The sequence below is a fragment of the Cupressus sempervirens genome, chromosome 4, assembly GCF_028749045.1.
Source record: "Cupressus sempervirens isolate cs-2001-9-10 chromosome 4, ASM2874904v1, whole genome shotgun sequence".
NCBI classification, from domain to species: Eukaryota; Viridiplantae; Streptophyta; class Pinopsida; order Cupressales; family Cupressaceae; genus Cupressus; species Cupressus sempervirens.
The window spans coordinates 584,418,290-584,438,251 of record NC_143121.1 but is presented as its reverse complement, the minus strand read 5'-3'; the positions used below and the strand labels follow the sequence as shown (position 1 = coordinate 584,438,251).

Sequence of the window (19,962 nt, the reverse complement as noted above, 5' to 3'; positions counted from 1 at the left end):
TTGTTAAAATTGTTGATTCTCTTTGCAATGAGCATTCTCACAGTATTGTGCAGATGTTTATGAATCTTTGGATCAGAATTGTGCCAATAATAGTTCTCAAGCATAGATCTTGATTGTTGTTATTAACAATTTTAAGTTAGTCCAGGAAAGTTTTGGAGTCGTGTGGTGCATTCATCATCAATAGTTTTCTATTTATCTTTTAAAGTTTGATTTCATCTTTATTTGAAAAACTTCAAAATTATATCATACGAGAGAGCTGCCCCTCTAAATGCAAAGGAAGGTCGCATATCAAGAGCCTATCCAACTATTGTGAAGAGTTTGCCACATACACTCCATTGGGCCATTTTTGCAATGACAAATCTGTTTACCAACAGGTCTATTGGTGAAGTTCAATGGTTTTGAATGAGCTTTCAGAGATGAAACTCCGCTGAACGTATGACTATGACAGCACAAGAGATGAGACCAGGATCATTCCCAGATAGATTTTGAGAAAATAGACACCCCTCAATCTTTAGCTCTTAACTAAAAAAAATCTCTAAACCTTCCAAAAAAAAAATTACACAACATAGATCAGATTTTAATATGAAAAACCGGATGAGACCAACTGCCTAAGCAAGAGCAGTATGCAACAAAAAAAATTCAATCTAGTATTGAACTACATACTTAATACTTTATGATGTTTATGAATAACCTTGTCATATCCCTAATTATTGCTTTTAGCCTATTATATGATTCCGAATGCCAGACAAAATCACAAGTATGGCTGACTCGATTGTTGCTTCAATGTTTATTCCCACAAACATGTTCTATTCACTTGTAATGTAGTTCCCACGAAACAGACTTTCTAAATTCTCTGTGTCGGTTGTTTTAAGAAAATTTCCTTCATTATTGCTCATTTTCCACCAGAGATTTTGTAAAGCATTTTGCACATGAAGTCACAGTGGAGATAATAGAGAAAAGAAGCCTGGAGAGCGGATATAGTTTCCACACACGTGGCAAGAAAACATATGAAATGGCTGCATAGTTTAGCCCCTCTCTCTGGCTGAAACAGACCATTTTAAACAATAGTAGCCTCTGTTTTTTAGAAAGAGATTCTAAATGTGATGTAGACTGTTAACGAGAATATGATAACATAACATTTATCTTTAAAATAGCAGCAGTAGACCCCAGCATGGGGCTTCTCTGTTATTCCTTCTAATTGTGTTTCTCCTTTTCTACCTCTAAAATGCACTGATATTTTAGTCGTACTTGCGCTCTTTCTCATCTTTTCGATCCCTATGCCTTTGCCATCATTATTATTTACCGTATGGATTATGGGGTTTTGCATGAACTCTCCCAACACTCCCTACCAGACTCGTCAAAAATAAATAAATAATTATCTTGTTTTTAAAAATTAGTTCCTATACTCCAGACCGCTTTGCTTTTCCTCCGTTTGATTTTCCACTTTCAGCCGTTCTCCCTAATATATCTGTTTTCCGCTCTGATGCTTGGACAAATGATTCGTGCTTAAAGGCACCATTATGTTGGGTGCCTATGTTCAAAACCCACAACATTTTTTTATGAAATTCCCTGCACTTATAGATGTGAAACAGTGGGCTATACAATCTGCGATCAAATATTAAGAGATCATCTATTAATAGTTTATTTTAAATAACAACTAATAAGAGATCATCTAACCCACTGCACTGATAACCTGAACTTGAACCCTGGTGAGCAGAAGTATTTCCTAATTATATGTGAAAAAGCTTAGTTATCGGATTCATGCCCTAGAGGCTGGATCCAGATCTAGATCCGATCTGGATTGGAATTAGTGCCACGAATCCCAATGAATCCGCCGTGTAAAACAAGAATCCTACTCAGATCTGCATGAATCCTCAAGGATTGACGATTTTAAGTGGATCTAAGTTATTTAATATTACTTTTTTTTAAAACAAAATTGCTCTCTAATCTTAAAAATGACCCTTTTTATTATATATACTAGAAACTGAAAGAAATATACAGAGTTCTAAAACTATATATATATATACTCACGAATCCTCCATGAATCTTAATTGGGAAAAAAAAAATTGTGAATTCATGAATCCGATTCACATGCCCAAATCGGATTCGTATCCCGAATCGGTGACTAAGTGAAAAAGTGATCAAATATTAATAGATCATCTATTAATAGTTTATTTTAAATAATAATTAGTAACTTAAAATATTCTAAATGTATAGGCTCTTGGTCTGTCGGTGAAGTTGAATGGTTCTGAATAAGCTCACCACGGATCAAGACTTGCTGAGTGCATGGCTCTGACACTATAAAAATTGAGACTGAGATCGTGCCCCAATCAAATTTTGACAGAAGAAATACTGCTCACTCGACTCTTAGTTGAAGAGGTTCACAAAAAAAAAGATATTCAAGTGTTTGAAAGGGTTAAAAATAAAAACAAGGTTTACCAAGACTGATTATTAAAATCTAAGTTGTCAGTACATCACTATGCTAATAAGAATGCACCATAGCAAAATACACCACCATAGCTATGTTTCATTCAATAGGATATCAATTGCATCATTTAGCCATTCATAGAACATGATACACTTTCTTGGTCACATGCATGGAACATATTTCCATATCAAGAGAACAGGTGAGAATGAAAGGAATTGTCAAAAGATAAGTGCAGTTATCTAAATTTTTATTTTCTATTTTTAACCAGGCTAGATCAAAAGTTGAGATTCAAATTTTAAGCTCCTGATTCAAAGATTTCATATTTTTTTGTTTAGACATCCCTCTACAATCGTCAATTTCGATGTTACCTTTGTCAGTCTGGAATTCCCCTATAAGCAAGTTCTCACTTTCATTGGCAAATGCATAAATGACATATAGACTATCTTTTTTTGTCTTTTTAGCGGTCACTTAGGATTTGCAAGGATTGAAAAGACCAAATTAAGCAAAGAAATTTTAAAAAACACTTCAAAAAGATTTACAGCCAATTCGTAGCTCTGCAAGAGATTTTCAGGAAAATTTGACAAGGACCAGACTTTGAAGATTGCTAGAGAGAATCTAGTAACTTAGATTAAAACCAACCATTTGAAGTACTGAAATGATAAGATACCGAGGAACCTCAAAATGATACACCGATAAGATCTACTCTACAAAAATAAAATAAACAAGATGTTTCACCTGAATTCAGTATAAATTTGACAGAAATCCAGAAGATCCATTAATCAAACGTGCCATTGTACTTCATCTCATCATCTGCCGGATATTTTCTTTCAAAGCACCAACTACTAAATGCCAGTAGTATACTTATCTTCTTCTAATATCAAATGATCACCAAATAGGACACATCAAGATTGGACCCTCCTGAGAAAGATATATTATTGAATTGTCTTCAGCGAGACTGCTAAATAATATGCTGTCTTTCTGCCAAAAAAACATCAGGTCGTTGAAGAATGGATGCAAGTATGAAACATCGTGAGGTAACAAAGGTAAAGAAATATTTAATGTACATGACGAGCTATTCACAGTTCATTAGATTGAAAAAAGCTTCTGCGAGAATAATATTTGAGAGTTTTTCATGTATTAGTTCTTATACTGGCGATGAATCGTGGAGTGCAATTCAAAACATTGATGAAAAGTTGAAAGCAAAATGGAGAGTTTTCCCGAACCAATGCTCAACAAAATACTAATTGTACATGGTCTAAGACTGAGTCATAAAGTTCCGAATTCAATAAAAAAAAATTTAGATGAAGTTTGACAAAAGAAAAAAATTGACATTGCATTTGCCTTGAACAAATTCTCTTTTTTAAAATTTTAACAAATTAATTTAATATACATAATATAAAAAATTAAAATTATAAAAATAAAATAATACTAAATCTATTAAAAAACCAATACTAATAAGTTAAAAAAATTAATTTGAATATTTAAATGTACTACTTTTAAAATAAAACCATATCATATTAAGTACTTTTGATTTTTTAAATTTTTTTTTATAAATAGTTTAAAATTAGAAAATTGAAATTGAATGTTTTTAAATGTAACAATTTGATTAAAAAAACAATATTTAACATTTGTACAAATACACATTATATAGAATTTAAAATATTTGATAAAACTTGATAGATGAAACAAGCATAAAAAGAAAAGAAATAATAATAAAAAAGACACAAATGCTCGCCACTCAGCTACACAAAAGTCTCGACTCACATGGAATTGGAAGAACACACCTGTAGTGCAACCATAAAAGATTAGGAATTGTGCATCGTAAATGGAAGGAATCACAACAACAAATGCAGCTTACAAGTCTTTACTCTCAAACGGTGGCTGAAAGTCAGCGCAACTGCTAATACAAAAGATTTGTCTGTTATGTTTCCGTCCTTACAGCTCAAACAACATCAAATGCACAAAAAGAATCTTTAACAATCGCATTTCTATATGCTGCTGACAGACAACTGCGTGCACAATTAGCAATGTTTCAAATAGAAAAATAGCTCGAAAACCCTAAGACGCTTTACAAAAAGCATAAAAATTATCATTTGACGTTTTCCGTACGAAACACATGGCGAATTTTATATAAAAGTTTGCCAAAATTCGTACTTCATCATATATGAAATTCGCCAACCCTAGTGACATAGGTCTAAGATGTACTGATCGTCTAAAAGGTTTGTACCTATGACAAAACTAACAACCCTATGTTTAAAACCACATTAAATGTCTATGTGAATCAAGCCAAAATACAAACCCAAAAAGAATTTCTTAATCTTCAAGTGCTGTACCAATGATGCACACAATCATATTTGCATTCCCAATAACGCAATTAAAGACTGGAGAAAACAAAGCAGATTTAAACTCTACAATTACTCATGCCATATAGAATGATACATGGTTCGACTCTATATTAAGTTTAATACAGAATTCCATACTTCATCAGACTCAATTAAACAGCTTCCTCTCTTAATACACATACTCATTAGTACCAACTTATAGTCCCAATCTGTGTGCATTATACCTTCATACAATCAGTCAAGTTTAGCAATTTCAATATACCTCAACAAATCAGTTCAGTAATATCTAGTATGAATTCATCCAGTACGTGCATCTTTACCTAGGACTTGTACATTAACCCCTCCAACCCGTCTACGATCATCATCATATCAGAAAGAAGTCCACATGTTGGAGATTCATATGGGGACACTCAGACGTCCGGAGACTATATTTACTTTGCATCTCTGTAAGGCTCCCAGAGATTTCCCTTGAAAATTGGGAACTTCCTAGAGAAGTTATATATAGAAGTGCTGATATTTAGTTGGCAAGAGTTAAAAGAATTTAAGAAATAAACTATTACATGTAATTATTGTTATTTTTTAATAGAAGTGTGTGATTTTTTCCCTAGCAGAGAGTTTTCGTTCAAATCAACAAGGTTCTAATATGAAGGAGATTAAAAAGGATTGAGCTAACTTGAGCTGACTATGTACATTGTAGTTTTATCATCTGAGCCCCATGCCAAAGTTTTTAAATAACGATATTCCATTTTTTAATGATATTCCATTTGCTGCCTCTAGGTGATTCAGTTTATAGTTAGTGTTACACGACATTGCATCTTCAAGGGTCTCCAATGTGCCAGGGTCTTGGGAAACATCAACATTTTCAGGACTAGACAGCCTGCTCCATTTGGCGCACAAAAAAAAAATTATATGAAAAAATGCTAAGATATATATGAAAATATGCTAAGAACTCCTACAAACATAAAGGCAGAGGATTGCCATTGCAAAAACAGGACACTGTTTTAAAGGAAAAAAAAAATCTGCTACTTCTAACTGTTTTCAGGTCTTATGTTAGTCACCCCACCACAACTATTCAAATGTTTGCCATCCTCAATAGTTCGTGCATACATACCTACATCTGTCCATCTCAGAAATTTGGGGAAACACCGTTTATAATGTAACAATTTACATAATGATGATTATCAAATATTGATAAAGTTAAAGTTAGCTTTCCCCGTATTGCTGTCACCATATGTAGACCCAAAAACATAAGGCTAGTATCAGAGACTATAAAAAGAATCTCCCTTTTCCTTTTTGTCAACATTTATTTCAGTACATTAAAAACATTATTTTTTAAAGTTTTTGAAGTATTTTATCTTTTTGAAGTTGAATAGCCATTGTATAGTTTTCTCTAATTTAAAAATCTAAATAGTTTCATTCTTTTTAATGGCATATCAGTACCTGCCCCCATCTCCCACGCCAGTTCCAATCTCAATCTCCTGATAAGTATTAGGTCTATCTGGTTGATACATATAACTTGTAGTTTTAGATAAAAGCAAGATGCTCAGAAATACTCAGCAAGCCTGTATCAAAAGATTACTCGATCCAATTTCTGTCAAATTTTATTGGATTTGCCTGAATCATAAATATTATGACCATGACCAAACTCAGTCTCTGTTGAAAGACACACAACTAGATACGTGAATCAACTAGAGATCTAAAGCCTAAAGTATGTGTCAATGCCCAAAGCTTTTTTATGTCACGAAAAAGGTACAAATATGGCTCCGATGAGCAGCCAGAATGACAAAAGCTACAAAACTCAGCTCCCAGAGAGCATAAAAAAAACATTTCACTGATCAATACAGGCCAACAAGGGGCACCTAGAAAAACCAATTTCTAATCAAGGATTAGAACATACATCTCAATATAAAAAAGGACCAACAAGTATAATCAGTCTTTTACAGTCCTTCCTTTCTTGGCACTTTTCTTGTCCAGCATGTCCTCTACTTTCTTCTCATCACTTCTGAGTCTATATTTCGAGCATTCTTTAATCCACCAGATAAGGTAAAGCCCACTATATACTCTATGAGAAGGATAATCAATGGCCAAATTTCTTTAATATCATTCGCATGGTAATACCTTCATAAACAGTCAAGTATTTAAATACCAGAAATGAGGGAATTTGAAACCTATAATTATAATTCCAGACTTCTAAATTAAATGGACTTCTATCTTATACACAGTACCAATTTATATTTCCACTCTTTCTGCATTCTGCTTTGAGAGAGCACAATTAAAATAAGAAATTTGAGCATAATTAAATAAGTTGACTCACCAGTGTCCAATGAATGAGACCATCTTATCAGAAAATTCTTTTGCCACCTACTATCCTACCGAAGGGCAGCAGATTGACCAACCAGTCATACCTCTGTGTTAGCTCAAACTTCCAGCAAGTTATCATGATCACAATAGTTTCATTGGGAATTTCATTGGTACAGAATGCAAGGATAACTTGCAGTTAGTTCTAACCATAAACATGTCTACCCACAAAAAATATAGTCTCTTAACTCGGGAATAGTATCTTTTTATACGTGCAAGTCAAAAAACATATATTTTAAATAGGAAAACATCAGAGATAGATAACATAGAGCTTCATTTACAATGCCAGAATTCATTTTCCTTACAATAAAGATTTAAATGCATGCATGAAAACCAGACATATTTTAGCTTTGCGCGGCTAAGATTGAACACCTTGGAAATATGGTGTAGTATTCCCTGTTCCTTCATTACCAACGTTGCATAAGTTCAAGATTAATAGTTTCCATGGTGACTGCGATCCAAAATTCAATTGGCACACAACACAGAAAACTGGAATTCTAATTCCCTCCACTTTGTTGAAGAAAATTGCCAGACAGCAGCCCTGGAAACATAAATGGCCCTGCTATAAGACCCGGCGTCGAAGAAGGAAAACCAGTGATTGGATTTGAAGTATCCACTGCAATATTCTGTGCACCGCCTTCGTCTGAAAAGCCAATATTTTTAAGCCCTGTCTGACCATGGACAGATCTGTTACCCGTGGCTGTTTCCATCAGTGTTCTATTTGCTCCTGGATCAATGCAAGTTGGGTCACTATTTCCATAGCTGCAACCAACAACATCTGGACCTGCCAGCATTCCTGGAACATTACTGCGGGAATTCGCAAAGGCTGTTCCTAAGTTACCAATGTTGTGTTTTCCCATTTGATCTGTTGATCTGCTCCCTTCCATTTCATTAGGAGGAAAGGCCGGAGTGTGACCTTGAAATAGAGCAATATGTCCAAAAAGTTTGTCCTTTCTTGAGAATGTGGTGCCACAAGAGCACTGCCATTTATCTCGACCACAGTGTTTTTCATGGGTTTTAAGATCTGCTACAACTGAAAATTTCTTACTCTTGCATCTGTTACATGTGTACATCTTAGCACAATGACTTCTCCTGTAATGATTTTTGACACAGAGCATGGTTTTTAAGGGTTGAAATTTTGGGTGTTTCTTGTTTCTCTTACAGCCATCTTGTGGGCAAGAATATCGCCTTGGCTGAAGAGGAGCTGAATCCTGAGACTTCTCTGGTCTGGCCAGAGCTGCTGGAGTCTTGTATTCATCACCATGGCCCCGCATATGCATTCGCAAGTTGGCATCCCTCTTGAAACCCTTACCACAAATTTCACAGAAGTGTGTATGTTCTGCTAGAATCTCATTTCTATCCATTTCTACAAGCTTGTAAGATCCTGGGGGAAGGCTTTCTGACTCACCATCATCATCTTCATCTCTCGCAGCTAGACTGGCATCATTGTCGTCAAGTGAACCGTCTCCTCCTCCTGAACCTTGTGTTGTAAATAGAGAATCTCCACTCTGATTGGTTGTTCCATTTCCATTCTGACAATTGCTTGTATCTGTGTTTCCCATAGGCGTCTTCTTATTGTTGCTAGAATTAATTGGTGTACCAAGTGCATTTACAGAGTTGGGCCCAAGTGAATGCTGAGACGGTAATGCCCCAAGACCCTCCATACCTGGTGCTCCAAAACCACTTTGAAGACTAAAGCAATTATTTGCACTTGTTGGATCATTTGTTGTACTCGTCGATGAGTTACCAGCTCCATTTTGCTAAAAGGAATTTGACCCCAAACCAGGACTTGTCCCCACAAGACGAACTTGCTGGAGATCTGCAGGATGTGGTGCCGCAAATAAGTTCAGAACAGACTGCTGCTGAGGAAAAGGAAGCATGCTGGCGGCAGACACTATCAACTGAGATATTATTGAAGTAACTTGTGCAATTACCTGCTGACGAGCCATTGCGGTGGATGACTTGCCCGAATGACTATCTCCCTGGGCTATAAATTGCACTACAGACTGTAGCTCCTGGATTTTTTGTTGAAGAACCGACAGCGTGTTCGATAAAACTTGGGGACTACATTCTTGAGCGGGATTCCCATTTGAATCGGTGTTCCCCTCAAAATTGCTATGGTTGGTGTCATGGGCGCCATACATTATTAAGCCATAAGGGCCCAGCTGATGATGCTGGAGGTTAGACAACGATCTAACTGACCCACTATTTCCACCATTGTTTCCACCGTGGCTAGGATTTCCCATCTGAGCATGTGAGGCAGCAAGAGTTTGAGACAGGGAGGGCACCAATGAGAAACCAAGCGGTGCTGCCACTTGAGAAGATTGGCCCTGGTGTTGAGCAGGAGCAGAGCCATAGCGAGTGAACTGCTGCCCGAGGAGTGAAAACTTCGATATCCCGTCACCTCTGCCACATCTAGGAGAACCTGGTGGTTGAGGCTCCATGTCACAGACAAGAGACAAACCCTTTTCACAGGTGGTAATAATCGGCAATTATCTAAGAACAAACTAAGCAGGAGGTTGACTTCCTTTTATCTCTAGGGACATAGGAATAAGATTTCAAATTCTCTTATAGATGAAAACAACCCAACGCCACCCTTCCAGATCTAGGAAAATGTTCTGCACCTCAACTAGCACAGAATCTTACGAACCTTGTTAGCGACATACACAGATTCCTTCACCAGAAACATACCCTTGATCCAAACGAAATACTAGGTTAATTTTCTTCCAGGCCCAATATCAATACAAAAGTTCCAGAATTATCTTAAACCAAAACGCCCCAATGCTTCCCCTGCCAGATCTAGGAGAAATCTCCTGACCCTAAACAGCAAAAAACCCTATCAACGGATGCAAAAGATTCCTTCCTCTAAGAAAAGACGAAAAAATGGAAGCTTTTCTCTCTTCAGAGCCTAAACCTGGTAAAGCTCTTGAGATTTTCTGAAACCCAGATGACTAAAAGCCAACCAAACCCAGATCAACAGACAAACCCACCGACTGATCAAAAACACTCTTTCCCCGATCTAGATTTCTTTTTTCCAAAGTTCTCTTACCCAGATACCTAAACAACAACCAGACGCCAGCCCCCTCAGCTATCCTCATCAAATTCCATTACAACATTCTCAATTTTCCATCCTCGGGGTCAAATAATTCGAAGTTTCACCTGGGAGACAACAGACGATAAATGGCAATTCAAGTACCAGGGAACCCACGGGGCCAATACTGCGGGTATCCGATGCTGCAATGACAAAGCATCTAATAACATTCTGTAACAAATTCAAAACCCTCGAAAGGAGGCCTGTACATATATTTGCAATATCTGGGTATATTCGCAAAATTATTCTGGGTAGGCCCTTATGCCAATGTACAAAATACCCAATCTAAAGCCAAAAGTTCTATTCCACAAGAGGATGGAAGTTCGAGTCACTTACCCAAAGTGTTGGCTATCACAGTGATCATTCGTCTTCCCTTGCAAATGAGCTGTATTCCTGATGATTAAACGCCTCACTCGTATTCTTTTTGTCAGCTCCCTGTTCAGACCACTATCATTACTGTCATTACAGAGAAAAAAAGGTATGAATGTTCAGCTTGCCTAGATCCGGAAGCATAAAGGGTGTTTGACCAAATATAAACTCGGCAATCCAACAGCATCTCATGTTATGACATCGTGTGGGGTCTTTGGTCCAAACTAAGAGGGCGGCTCAAGTCAATTTATCGAAATTATTATTTTATACCCATGGACTGGGTTTATGCCGGATATAAGGTTTATTAATTGCAGGTATTGGAGCATCCTCTCTAGACACTCCATTTGTTTGTTTGGTGGAATTGAATAGGAACCCAAAAAAATATATTTTAAAAAAATTCAATTTGGATCCGTCAAATTGGAATTGGAATTGGAATTGGAATTTTGAATGTTCATTTTGGTTCAAAATGAGGATTTGTTAATTCTACTTGAAGAGGTAGAATTGGAATTGCCAATTGGAACTAAATCAAATTTGAATTTTTCACATTTCCCACTCAACAAAACTCAATTCCAAATCAACAAATGCAACATTTGGTAATGCTAGCAGCCAAACAATCCCTAAGATTGTTGTTGTTGTCAAAGTATGATTTACAAATTAAGATTTCATATTCAATGGTTTATTTTTCATTTATTTTTGGTCAAAATTATTAGTAGAAGGGGTATGATATGGAAAAAGGATGTAATAGTTGAAAGTATGATATGGAAAAAGGATGTGTTTGTGTTATATCACAAATATTGTAAACAATCATAATGGTTGTTATATAAAAGTGTTGGGATTATTATTTCGTATCGTCTAATGAAAGAGTGTGTCTTCATTTTTTTGTGTATGTGTTATATGAGAGTTTGTCCTAACTTTTAGCAATTTAATCTTCACTAAATTTGGTTTTCAAATTAACATATATGTAAGGAATTTGTATTCTTAATTCAAGCTTAAGATTCTTTGATTTTATGGTTCCCAATGAGGATAAATTTAGTCAACTAGAGAGGAATTGTTAGCATGTGAAAGGTGTTTCATATCATTCAATTTGATTAGCATTAGTTTGGAGTTATTTTTTCATGATTGTGTTAAGTTATATGTGAGTTGAGGAATAAGTGTTTTTCTAATAAGAATGTAACAATTGATATATTTTGTATAATTTAGTTTTAAATTTATGAATAATGATTTAAAATTTTGGAAATTTTTGTATGCATTAAGGTTGTGCAAGATACATGAACGAAATAGAAGATAAATGTTATTTTTGTTCTAATATATATTTTATAAAATTATATTTTGCATATCCACACAAACATATTCAATTTTGATTCAATTCATAAAAACTTAAATCAAGACAACAAAGAAATATTTAGGGTCTAATTAATAAATTAAATAATGCAATAAATACCTTTAAATATAAATAGTGAGTAGAGATTGACAAGTGATAAAGTAAATGAAAAGTTATCTTTTTTGTTGATTTGACAATGTTGCATTAAAAGATTAGATCTAGAATTCTAATATTAGCTTCAAAGATGATGTCACTAATATACTCCTTGCATATGATTTGTTTATGGATGTGTCCATATGGATTTTGGCCCAAGATGGTATTATCTTGTCTACCCTATCATGATTATGTTCTCTATTATTGTCAACTTTTAACACCTGCACACCTATGAAGATATCCACTTACAAGATTTAGTGTTGTAGTCTATTGTAAAATGTTTTAAAGTGTATAGTTGCATTAACTTCAAGGTAGGCCCCTTAGTTTGATAAGATTCAAAGATTTAAAAAAATGCAAATGCAAAATGTTTGAGTGTAGTATCTATCAATGTTGAAGCAAATGCAAAATGTTTGAGTGTAGTATCTATCAATGTTGAAGCAATTCTTGAAATAGTGGTACTTGATAATTCTCTCAATATGATTATAAAATATTTTGTTTACATTTTAATGGATAGCTATTGTCTTGTGACTTTTCTTTGAATGTGACATCGTAGGTACTGAATTTTAATATTTCAGAATAAGAGTAAATGTAAGATAAGTGAAAAGAATATTTGAATCTGAGGGGTGTGATCCTATCTATAGGGGAAATTTAAACTATGACCCAATCCAAGATAAATTAATTTGCATAAATTAAGATGGTTTTGTAAGCATGCAAAATTATATGGGTTGGCATACAAGTTTGTTGATGATTTATTAGTCTAACTCATGACCCATGTGGTGTGTGTGTGTGTGTGTGTGTGTGTGTGTGTGTTTCTCCTCACAACCTTTTCTTATCTTGATAGGAATCTTCTTATTATCTTAGTACCCTCCATTATGTATCCTTCACTATTTTTCTTCACTTCCTTGTTGTGTTTGTCCTTCTTTCCAATTTTTAACTACACTAATCTATAAGGACACCTAGAAGACCTTGGGGTTGCTTGACTGACCCATGTTAAGTTATAGGGTCACCTAAGGAACCTATGTTGTTATGTGGAGCCTTATCAGACTCGAGAGTTAATTTTTCCCACTTTCTTTGGTGCAGTTTCCCCATAAAATTTTCTATGGTGGTTTAGAGGTGACACCTCCATGATAGGGGTCAAGGGGCAGTGCCCCTTGTGAAATATAGGGGTAACAATATTGAGTTACAAGGGATTGAAAATTATAATGAGGTTGAAATCATTGGACAATAATATTGGACTTGTTATTTGGTGGGCGTAGCCCAATGATTAGTAGTTATTATTTATGACACTCTAATCCTAACAAGTGGTATAAGAGAAAGGTTGTTTTAGTTATCCTCTATATGAAGGTCTCATAGTTGAGTGGGAATCTCACAGTTGTGTGGAAATCTCACAGTTGAGTGGGAGTAATGGAATACGAGGATAAGTTCAAGGTTAAGAAGTTTAATCAAAAGAACCTTCAGTTATGGAAAACGCTAATGTAGGACTATCTTTATCAAAAGGATTTATGGTTGCCATTGGGAGGAAAATCCAAGAAAGAAGAAAATACGTCAGATGAGGACTAGGATATTTTGGAAATAAATGCACGTGTAAGTATTCATTTATACCTATAAAAATTAGTGGAATTTAATATTACAAAAGCAAAGACAACTAAAGAGTTGATGGAAACCCTAGCAAGGTTGCATGAAAAGTCTTCTGCTTCAAATAAGGTATTTCTCATGAAGTACTTATTTAACCTAAAGATGGTTGAAGGCGGGTATGTTTCTAACCATTTAAATGAGTTTAATATGATTCCCACTTTTATCTTTTGTAAATGTCAATTTTGATTAATAAATTAGGATTCTCTTGATTCTATGTTATTTGCCTAAAAGTTGGAATTGTTTGGTAATCGGTGTGAGTAACTCTATTTCTAGTTCTAATACCCTAAAATTTGATGATATTGTTGGTTTTATTCTGAGTGAGGAAACTTATAAAAAAATCTCAGGTGGATATACAACATGTGTTGGAAACTACAATTGGAACAATTTTGTGTTGTCATTGATGTCAAACCTTACTTGTAAGATATTTACTAATAGTGTTGAGTGCCATATTAGTTGATTGATGAAGAGGATTTGAAAAGAGAGATAACTAGATGAATTAGTGAAGTTGATGAGAAAAGAGAAATAAGTATGATGGAATTACAATGGGCACTTGATCAGTTAGTCTTTAACAAGATAATGTGTTGTTCAATCATTATGTGAAATTGAGAAGACAATTGAATTGACGTTTAGAAGGGAAGACAAGTAATTGAGTAAAACATTAAGCTTGACCGAGTGATAGTTTCACTTGGTCAATGAAGCAGAAGATTAAGGAACTTAAGAGATAGTCGAGCAAATAATATTAGTCGAGTGTCAATTATGACTAACTGAGCCAGTGAAATTTGAGTGTTGGAGAAAATAGTGAAGACCAAGCAATCTAGTGATGACCAAGAAAAAGAACATAATGATGACTAAGTTTCAACAAAGTAACCATTTGTGAAAGAATCAAGTTTTGAGGCCGGCATAATTGAAATTTTGAGATGGTCAAAATGTGTGAAAGATAAGAATTGATGAGTTGGTAGATTTAATGAAAGAATTGAGTTTGTTATGCGATCAAAAGCAATAATTTGATGAGAAGCTCTAGAAGTATCAAGAAAGATGAGCAAGAACAAAATGGTGATCAAATTCATTAAATCTAATCAAACCCTGAGATCTATGGTGATGTTTAAGCGAAAAATATCGAAGTTACCTATTTAAGGAGGCATAAGAGATGTTTTCTAAGGTTGGTTCAATGTTGATTGGTGATTTTGTGGAGAACCTGTGAAAAAAAAGTAGCAGAGGAAAAGTGAGAAGATTGGCAAAGTGTGATTGCTTGAAGGGTTGCCAAGCAGATAAGAGAAGGAGAACATGATGAACTCTAGTCAATGAACCATCATGAGTTGAATGGAGATCTAAATTTACAAAGTGAGTTGTGTTTCACATATCAAACCATTGTGGTAGTCAAAATCCTTTAATCAAGGTTGACCTAATACTCATTTGTAAATCCTTTAATCAAGGTGACATTCTAATGGAATGATCCAAAGTACTCTAACCAGACCACTCCTAATAGGACCTCACACCTAACAGTGTGTTTTGTAACCTTTAACCAAGTTGGTTCTTAAATGAGCTCACTTCAGAAGAGTGAGAAGTTGGTAGTATGTTACCAATGGTTTTTCCCAAATTGGGTTTCCACTTCAAATCCTGGTGTCATTTACTTGTGTGAATTTTATGTTATGCATGTTATTTTACTATTTTTTTAATTTTACTGTTAGTCGACATATATATAGAACAAAGAGTTAAGTAATGAACATAATGTTAAGTTGACGATGAGATGCTATATAGGCTGAGTCATTTAATGAGATTGTTTAAGTTTTTTGAAGCTAGTAAAAGTTGAATTGGGGCATATGGACTTGAGGATAATTGATTCACACCCCCACCCCCTCTCAATTATTCTAATCATTCTAACAATTGGTATCAGAGCAATTGGTGCTTGTAAGAAAGTTTAAAGGGGCTCAAGTCAAAGATCAAAATTTACAAGAGAGAGGTGCCTAAGTTGAACAAGGAGAACTTCCTAACATGGAAATGACTAATGAAATTTCATCTATCTAGAGTTGGAGACTCTGCAACATACTACCTGGAAAATGAATACATTGAAGTACCTAGACACATGATTATTGAGAAAATGAAGGAGAAGCAAGAACATAATCAAATGATGATAGATCTGGCATCTGCACTAAGTTATGTTGAATTTGATTATGTGAAGGAATGCACTACAACAAAGAAAATGTGGGACAAATTGGCATAAATTCATGGAGGAGACAAAAATGTGTTGAGAGCTAAAGATGAAAGCTTCAGAGGAAAGTTTGATGACATGAGAATGAAAGAAGAGGAAACTGATGCATAGTATTGTGGCCGAATCAAGGAAGTTGTGAATGCTATTAGAGGTGTTTGAGGAATTATATCTAATGAAACTGTGATCAGTAAAGTGTTAAGGACTTTACTCCCTATCTATGCAATCAGAGTAGCTGCAATTCAAGAACTGAGGTTCACACCTAGTAATGATATGTCTTTGGATAGTCTAATTAGTAGACTCCTTGCATTTGAATTATCAAATTTTGATAATTATTCACTTGCTAGTGTTGAATGTTCTTTCAAATATCAACTAACCCTTGATGGATCTAAAAGAAAGAAAAAGAGCAAGCATATGGACAGTAATAGTGAATTAGATGATGATCTTGATGATCTTGAAGTATTATCAGCAAGGGGACTACCAAGAGGAAAATGTGAATGCAAAGGTAAACTTCCTATTATATGTTTTACATGTAAAAAAGTTGGTCATATTGTAGCAAGGTGTCCTAACAAAGATGAAAAGGTAGAAAGGAAAGATAGAAAATAAAGAAGTAGAAGAGACAATAGAGATAGTCAAGGTAACAAAGACTACAAAGGAAAAGGTGAGAAATCTTGTCACATTGCTCAGGAAGATGGTTCTAATGAAAATGATAAAGAAGTTGTACATGTAGCTATGAAAGATGATTCCGACGAAGATGAGAAAACTGCTTTAATCTCCGATGTGAGTAAGAATGACAAATGGATAATTGATAGTGGTTCCTCACATTATATGACTGATGATACAAGTAGGTTTAAAAACCTAGAACATTATAATAGAAGTAGTGTCAAGTTTGGCAATGATGCACCATGTTTTTTGAAAGGTAGAGGATCAATTAAATTGAATGATAAGATCAATGTGACAATGCATATTGGGTTGATGGATTAAAATATACCTTGTTGAGTGTGGCACAGTTGAACAATTTAGGCTACCGAGTTGAATTCTAGAACAAGAAGGAAAAAATATTTTATGATACTAGTGAACTAATTGGAATTGGAGAGAAAACAAGAGGTAATTTGTTCTATTTAGATGTATCTGAAAGTACTTGTCTATTTGCACAATATGAAGATGTTTGGTTATGACATAAGAGGATATGTCATGTAAACTTTGATAATTTCATAAACATTAGTAAGATGAAAAGAATAAGAGGGTTACCAAGATTAAGAAAACCTGATAAAGTGGTGTGCGAATAATGTCAAATGGGGAAAATGACAAAGTCTAGTTTTAATAGAAAGACCTATTCTTCTGATGATATTTTGTTGTTGGTTCATAGTGATTTGTGTGATCCTATTGGAGTGCAAAGATATTATGGTGACAAATAATTTATTCTATTTGTTGATGGCTTCTCTAGAGTAATGATTGTGATGTTCTTAAAAGAAAAATTTGTTGCATTTCAAATGTTTAAGTAGTATTTGGTTAGAGTTGAGAAGGAAATGGGAAAGAGCCTAAAATGCTTGAGATCAGATAGAGGAGGTAAATTCATATTGGATGAGTTCAACATATTCTACAATGACAAAGGAATCAAGAGACAAATAAGTGCACCAAGGACTCCACCACATAATGGGATAGCTAAAAGAAGGAATAGATAAATCATGGACTATGGAATAGCACTAATGATGGAGAAGAATGTTTCACAAAAGTATTGGAGAGAAGTTGTAAGTACAGTTGTTAATATACTTCACTGAGTTCAAGTCAAGAAAGGTACAAACAAAACCCCTTATGAACTTTGGTATGGATACATGCACCTAATGTCAATTATTTTTAAAAAATGGGAGCAAGTGTTACATACTAAAAGATGAAAGGAAATAGAATCTCGAAGTGATGAAGGTATATTTCTAGGATATTCCACTAAAAGCAAGGCATACAAGTGTTTGAATTTTGACATTAACAAAATTCTAAAAAGTACAAATGTTAGAGTTGATGAATTTGTAGAAAAGAATGAAGAGGAATGCAAGAAAGAAGCTAAATATTACATAAGCATTGTCTGCATATATGAATGTGAACCCAGTACCTTACCTAAAATAGAGAAGGAGGTTGTCGAGCATCAACAACTAGACACTACCAAGGTTAAGTAGAAAAGGTTTGTCAAGCATCAACAGATTGTCGAACATTAGGTTGTAGGAGTTGAGTCACATATTGAAGAAGTTGAACATCAAAATGAGGAGGCCAAACACTAGACAAACAATGTCGAGTTATGGCTAGAGATACATGAAGGAGTTGAACAAGATGAACTGAGTGAATTACAAAAAGAAGAGAGAAGACCTGAACTTGTCTTAGCAAAATCTGTAAGGAGGAATCATACACCAGACCAAATCATTGGAGAAAAATATTTAGGAGTCATGACAAGGAGAAAGATGAAGAATGATACATGCTTATTATGTGAGTTTGAGCATAAGTTAGTTAAAGATGCTTTGGAGAATAAAGATTGGATTAAGGCAATGAATGAAGAAATTGATCAGATAGAGAAAAAAAAAACATGGACATTGATACTGAAACCAAAGGATAACAATGTGATTGGAACCAAGTGGGTTTTCAAGTACAAGCTAAATGAGAAAGGTGAAGTCACAAGGAACAAAACAAGACTATTTTTTAAGGGATATGCACAAGAAGGAATTGATTATGGAGAAACTTTTGCCCCATTTGCAAGATGAGTGAGAACTTTTCTTTCATATTCTACTTACAAATGATTCAAAGTATACCAAATGGATGTAAAATCTGCATTTTTGAATGGAATCTTTGAGGAAGAAGTCTATGTTGAGCAACTTGAAAGATTTGTTGATCCTAGCAAGAGGAATATGGTATATAAGTTACACAAATATTTATATGGTTTGAAGCAAGACCCTAGAGCATGATATGAAAGGTTACAAACATTGATTTTGTAAGAATTAATGACAATAACTATCTGTGCTTGAAAAGTGAATATAAAAGTAAGATATTGCTAGCTAAAAATTTTGTTGATGATATCATATTTGGAGGACAAGATCTGATGTGAAAATCATTTTCTAATGAGTTAAAGAAGGAATCTAAGATGTCAATGTTTGGAGAGATGAAGTTCTTTGTTGGTTTGCAAGTATATTAGATGAAGCAAGGTATTTGCATTACACAATCAAAGTATATCAAGGAGATTTTGAAGACCTTTGGAATGGAAGACTCAAGACCAATTGGAACACCTATGATGATTATGGTGAAGCAAATTAAATGTTGTATAGGTCAATGATTGACAAATTGTCATATGTTGTACATAATAGACCTAGCATTGTATTAGTTGTTGTTATTGTTGCTAGATTTTCTGTTAATCTTAACAAAAATCATATGATGGCAGTGAAAAGGATCTTGAGATGTCTAAAAGGAACATAAGACTATGGATATGGTATAAAAAGAGTGACAAGTTTGAATTGAAGGTTTACAAAGATGTTGATTGGGCTAGCAACATTGATGATAGAAAGAGTACAAGTGGAGGAACTTTCTTTCTAGGTCGAAGATTGATGTCATTAATGAGCAATAAGCAAAATTGTATTTCTCAATCTACAACAAAGGCTGAATATGTTGCTGCAGTAGTTAATTGTTCAAACATTGTGGGGATCAAGCAATTGTTGAAAGGGATGAAGGAAGATATTGTCAGGGTTTGATAGATTTGGAATAATATAAGAATAAATAATTCTATGTAGAAAAAATAGAAGAAAACACAAAGAACACAGATAACACGTAGATTTAATGTGATTCACCCAAAACCTGGGCTACGTCCACCTACATAGCCTTCAACCTTTCTATTATCTAGCAAAAAATGTTTACCAACATTACAATGCATTATGCATCTCAGCCTCTTATAACAGTATTTTAGGGCAACCTCTAAAATCAACCATTTTTGGGTTTTTACAATGTTGTAGGTTTTCTTTTCCCAAAAAAGCACAAATTTTTTTAGCTTCGGCAACTACTGAAGAAGGTGCCACAACATCAACCCCC

General features: G+C 34.6%; 2 protein-coding genes across 2 annotated transcripts; both read right to left on the bottom strand.

The window, feature by feature from the left end:
• Positions 1-7,385: 7,385 nt before the first annotated feature.
• On the bottom strand, positions 7,386-8,792 carry LOC149562556 (zinc finger protein STOP1 homolog). The gene has a single exon (XM_089826044.1). The coding sequence runs from the start codon at positions 8,790-8,792 to the stop codon at positions 7,626-7,628; it is 1,167 nt and encodes a 388-aa protein (XP_089682170.1). The 3' UTR covers positions 7,386-7,625.
• LOC149562555 (uncharacterized) lies at positions 7,386-9,572 on the bottom strand. Its single transcript, XM_089826045.1, has one exon. The coding sequence runs from the start codon at positions 9,570-9,572 to the stop codon at positions 8,889-8,891; it is 684 nt and encodes a 227-aa protein (XP_089682171.1). The 3' UTR covers positions 7,386-8,888.
• Between the last annotated feature and the right edge of the window lie 10,390 nt (positions 9,573-19,962).

Coding starts and splice junctions, on each gene's coding strand:
- LOC149562556 (XM_089826044.1), bottom strand. CDS start 8,792: ATGGAGGGTCTTGGGGCATTACCGTCTCAGCATTCACTTGGGCCCAAC.
- LOC149562555 (XM_089826045.1), bottom strand. CDS start 9,572: ATGGAGCCTCAACCACCAGGTTCTCCTAGATGTGGCAGAGGTGACGGG.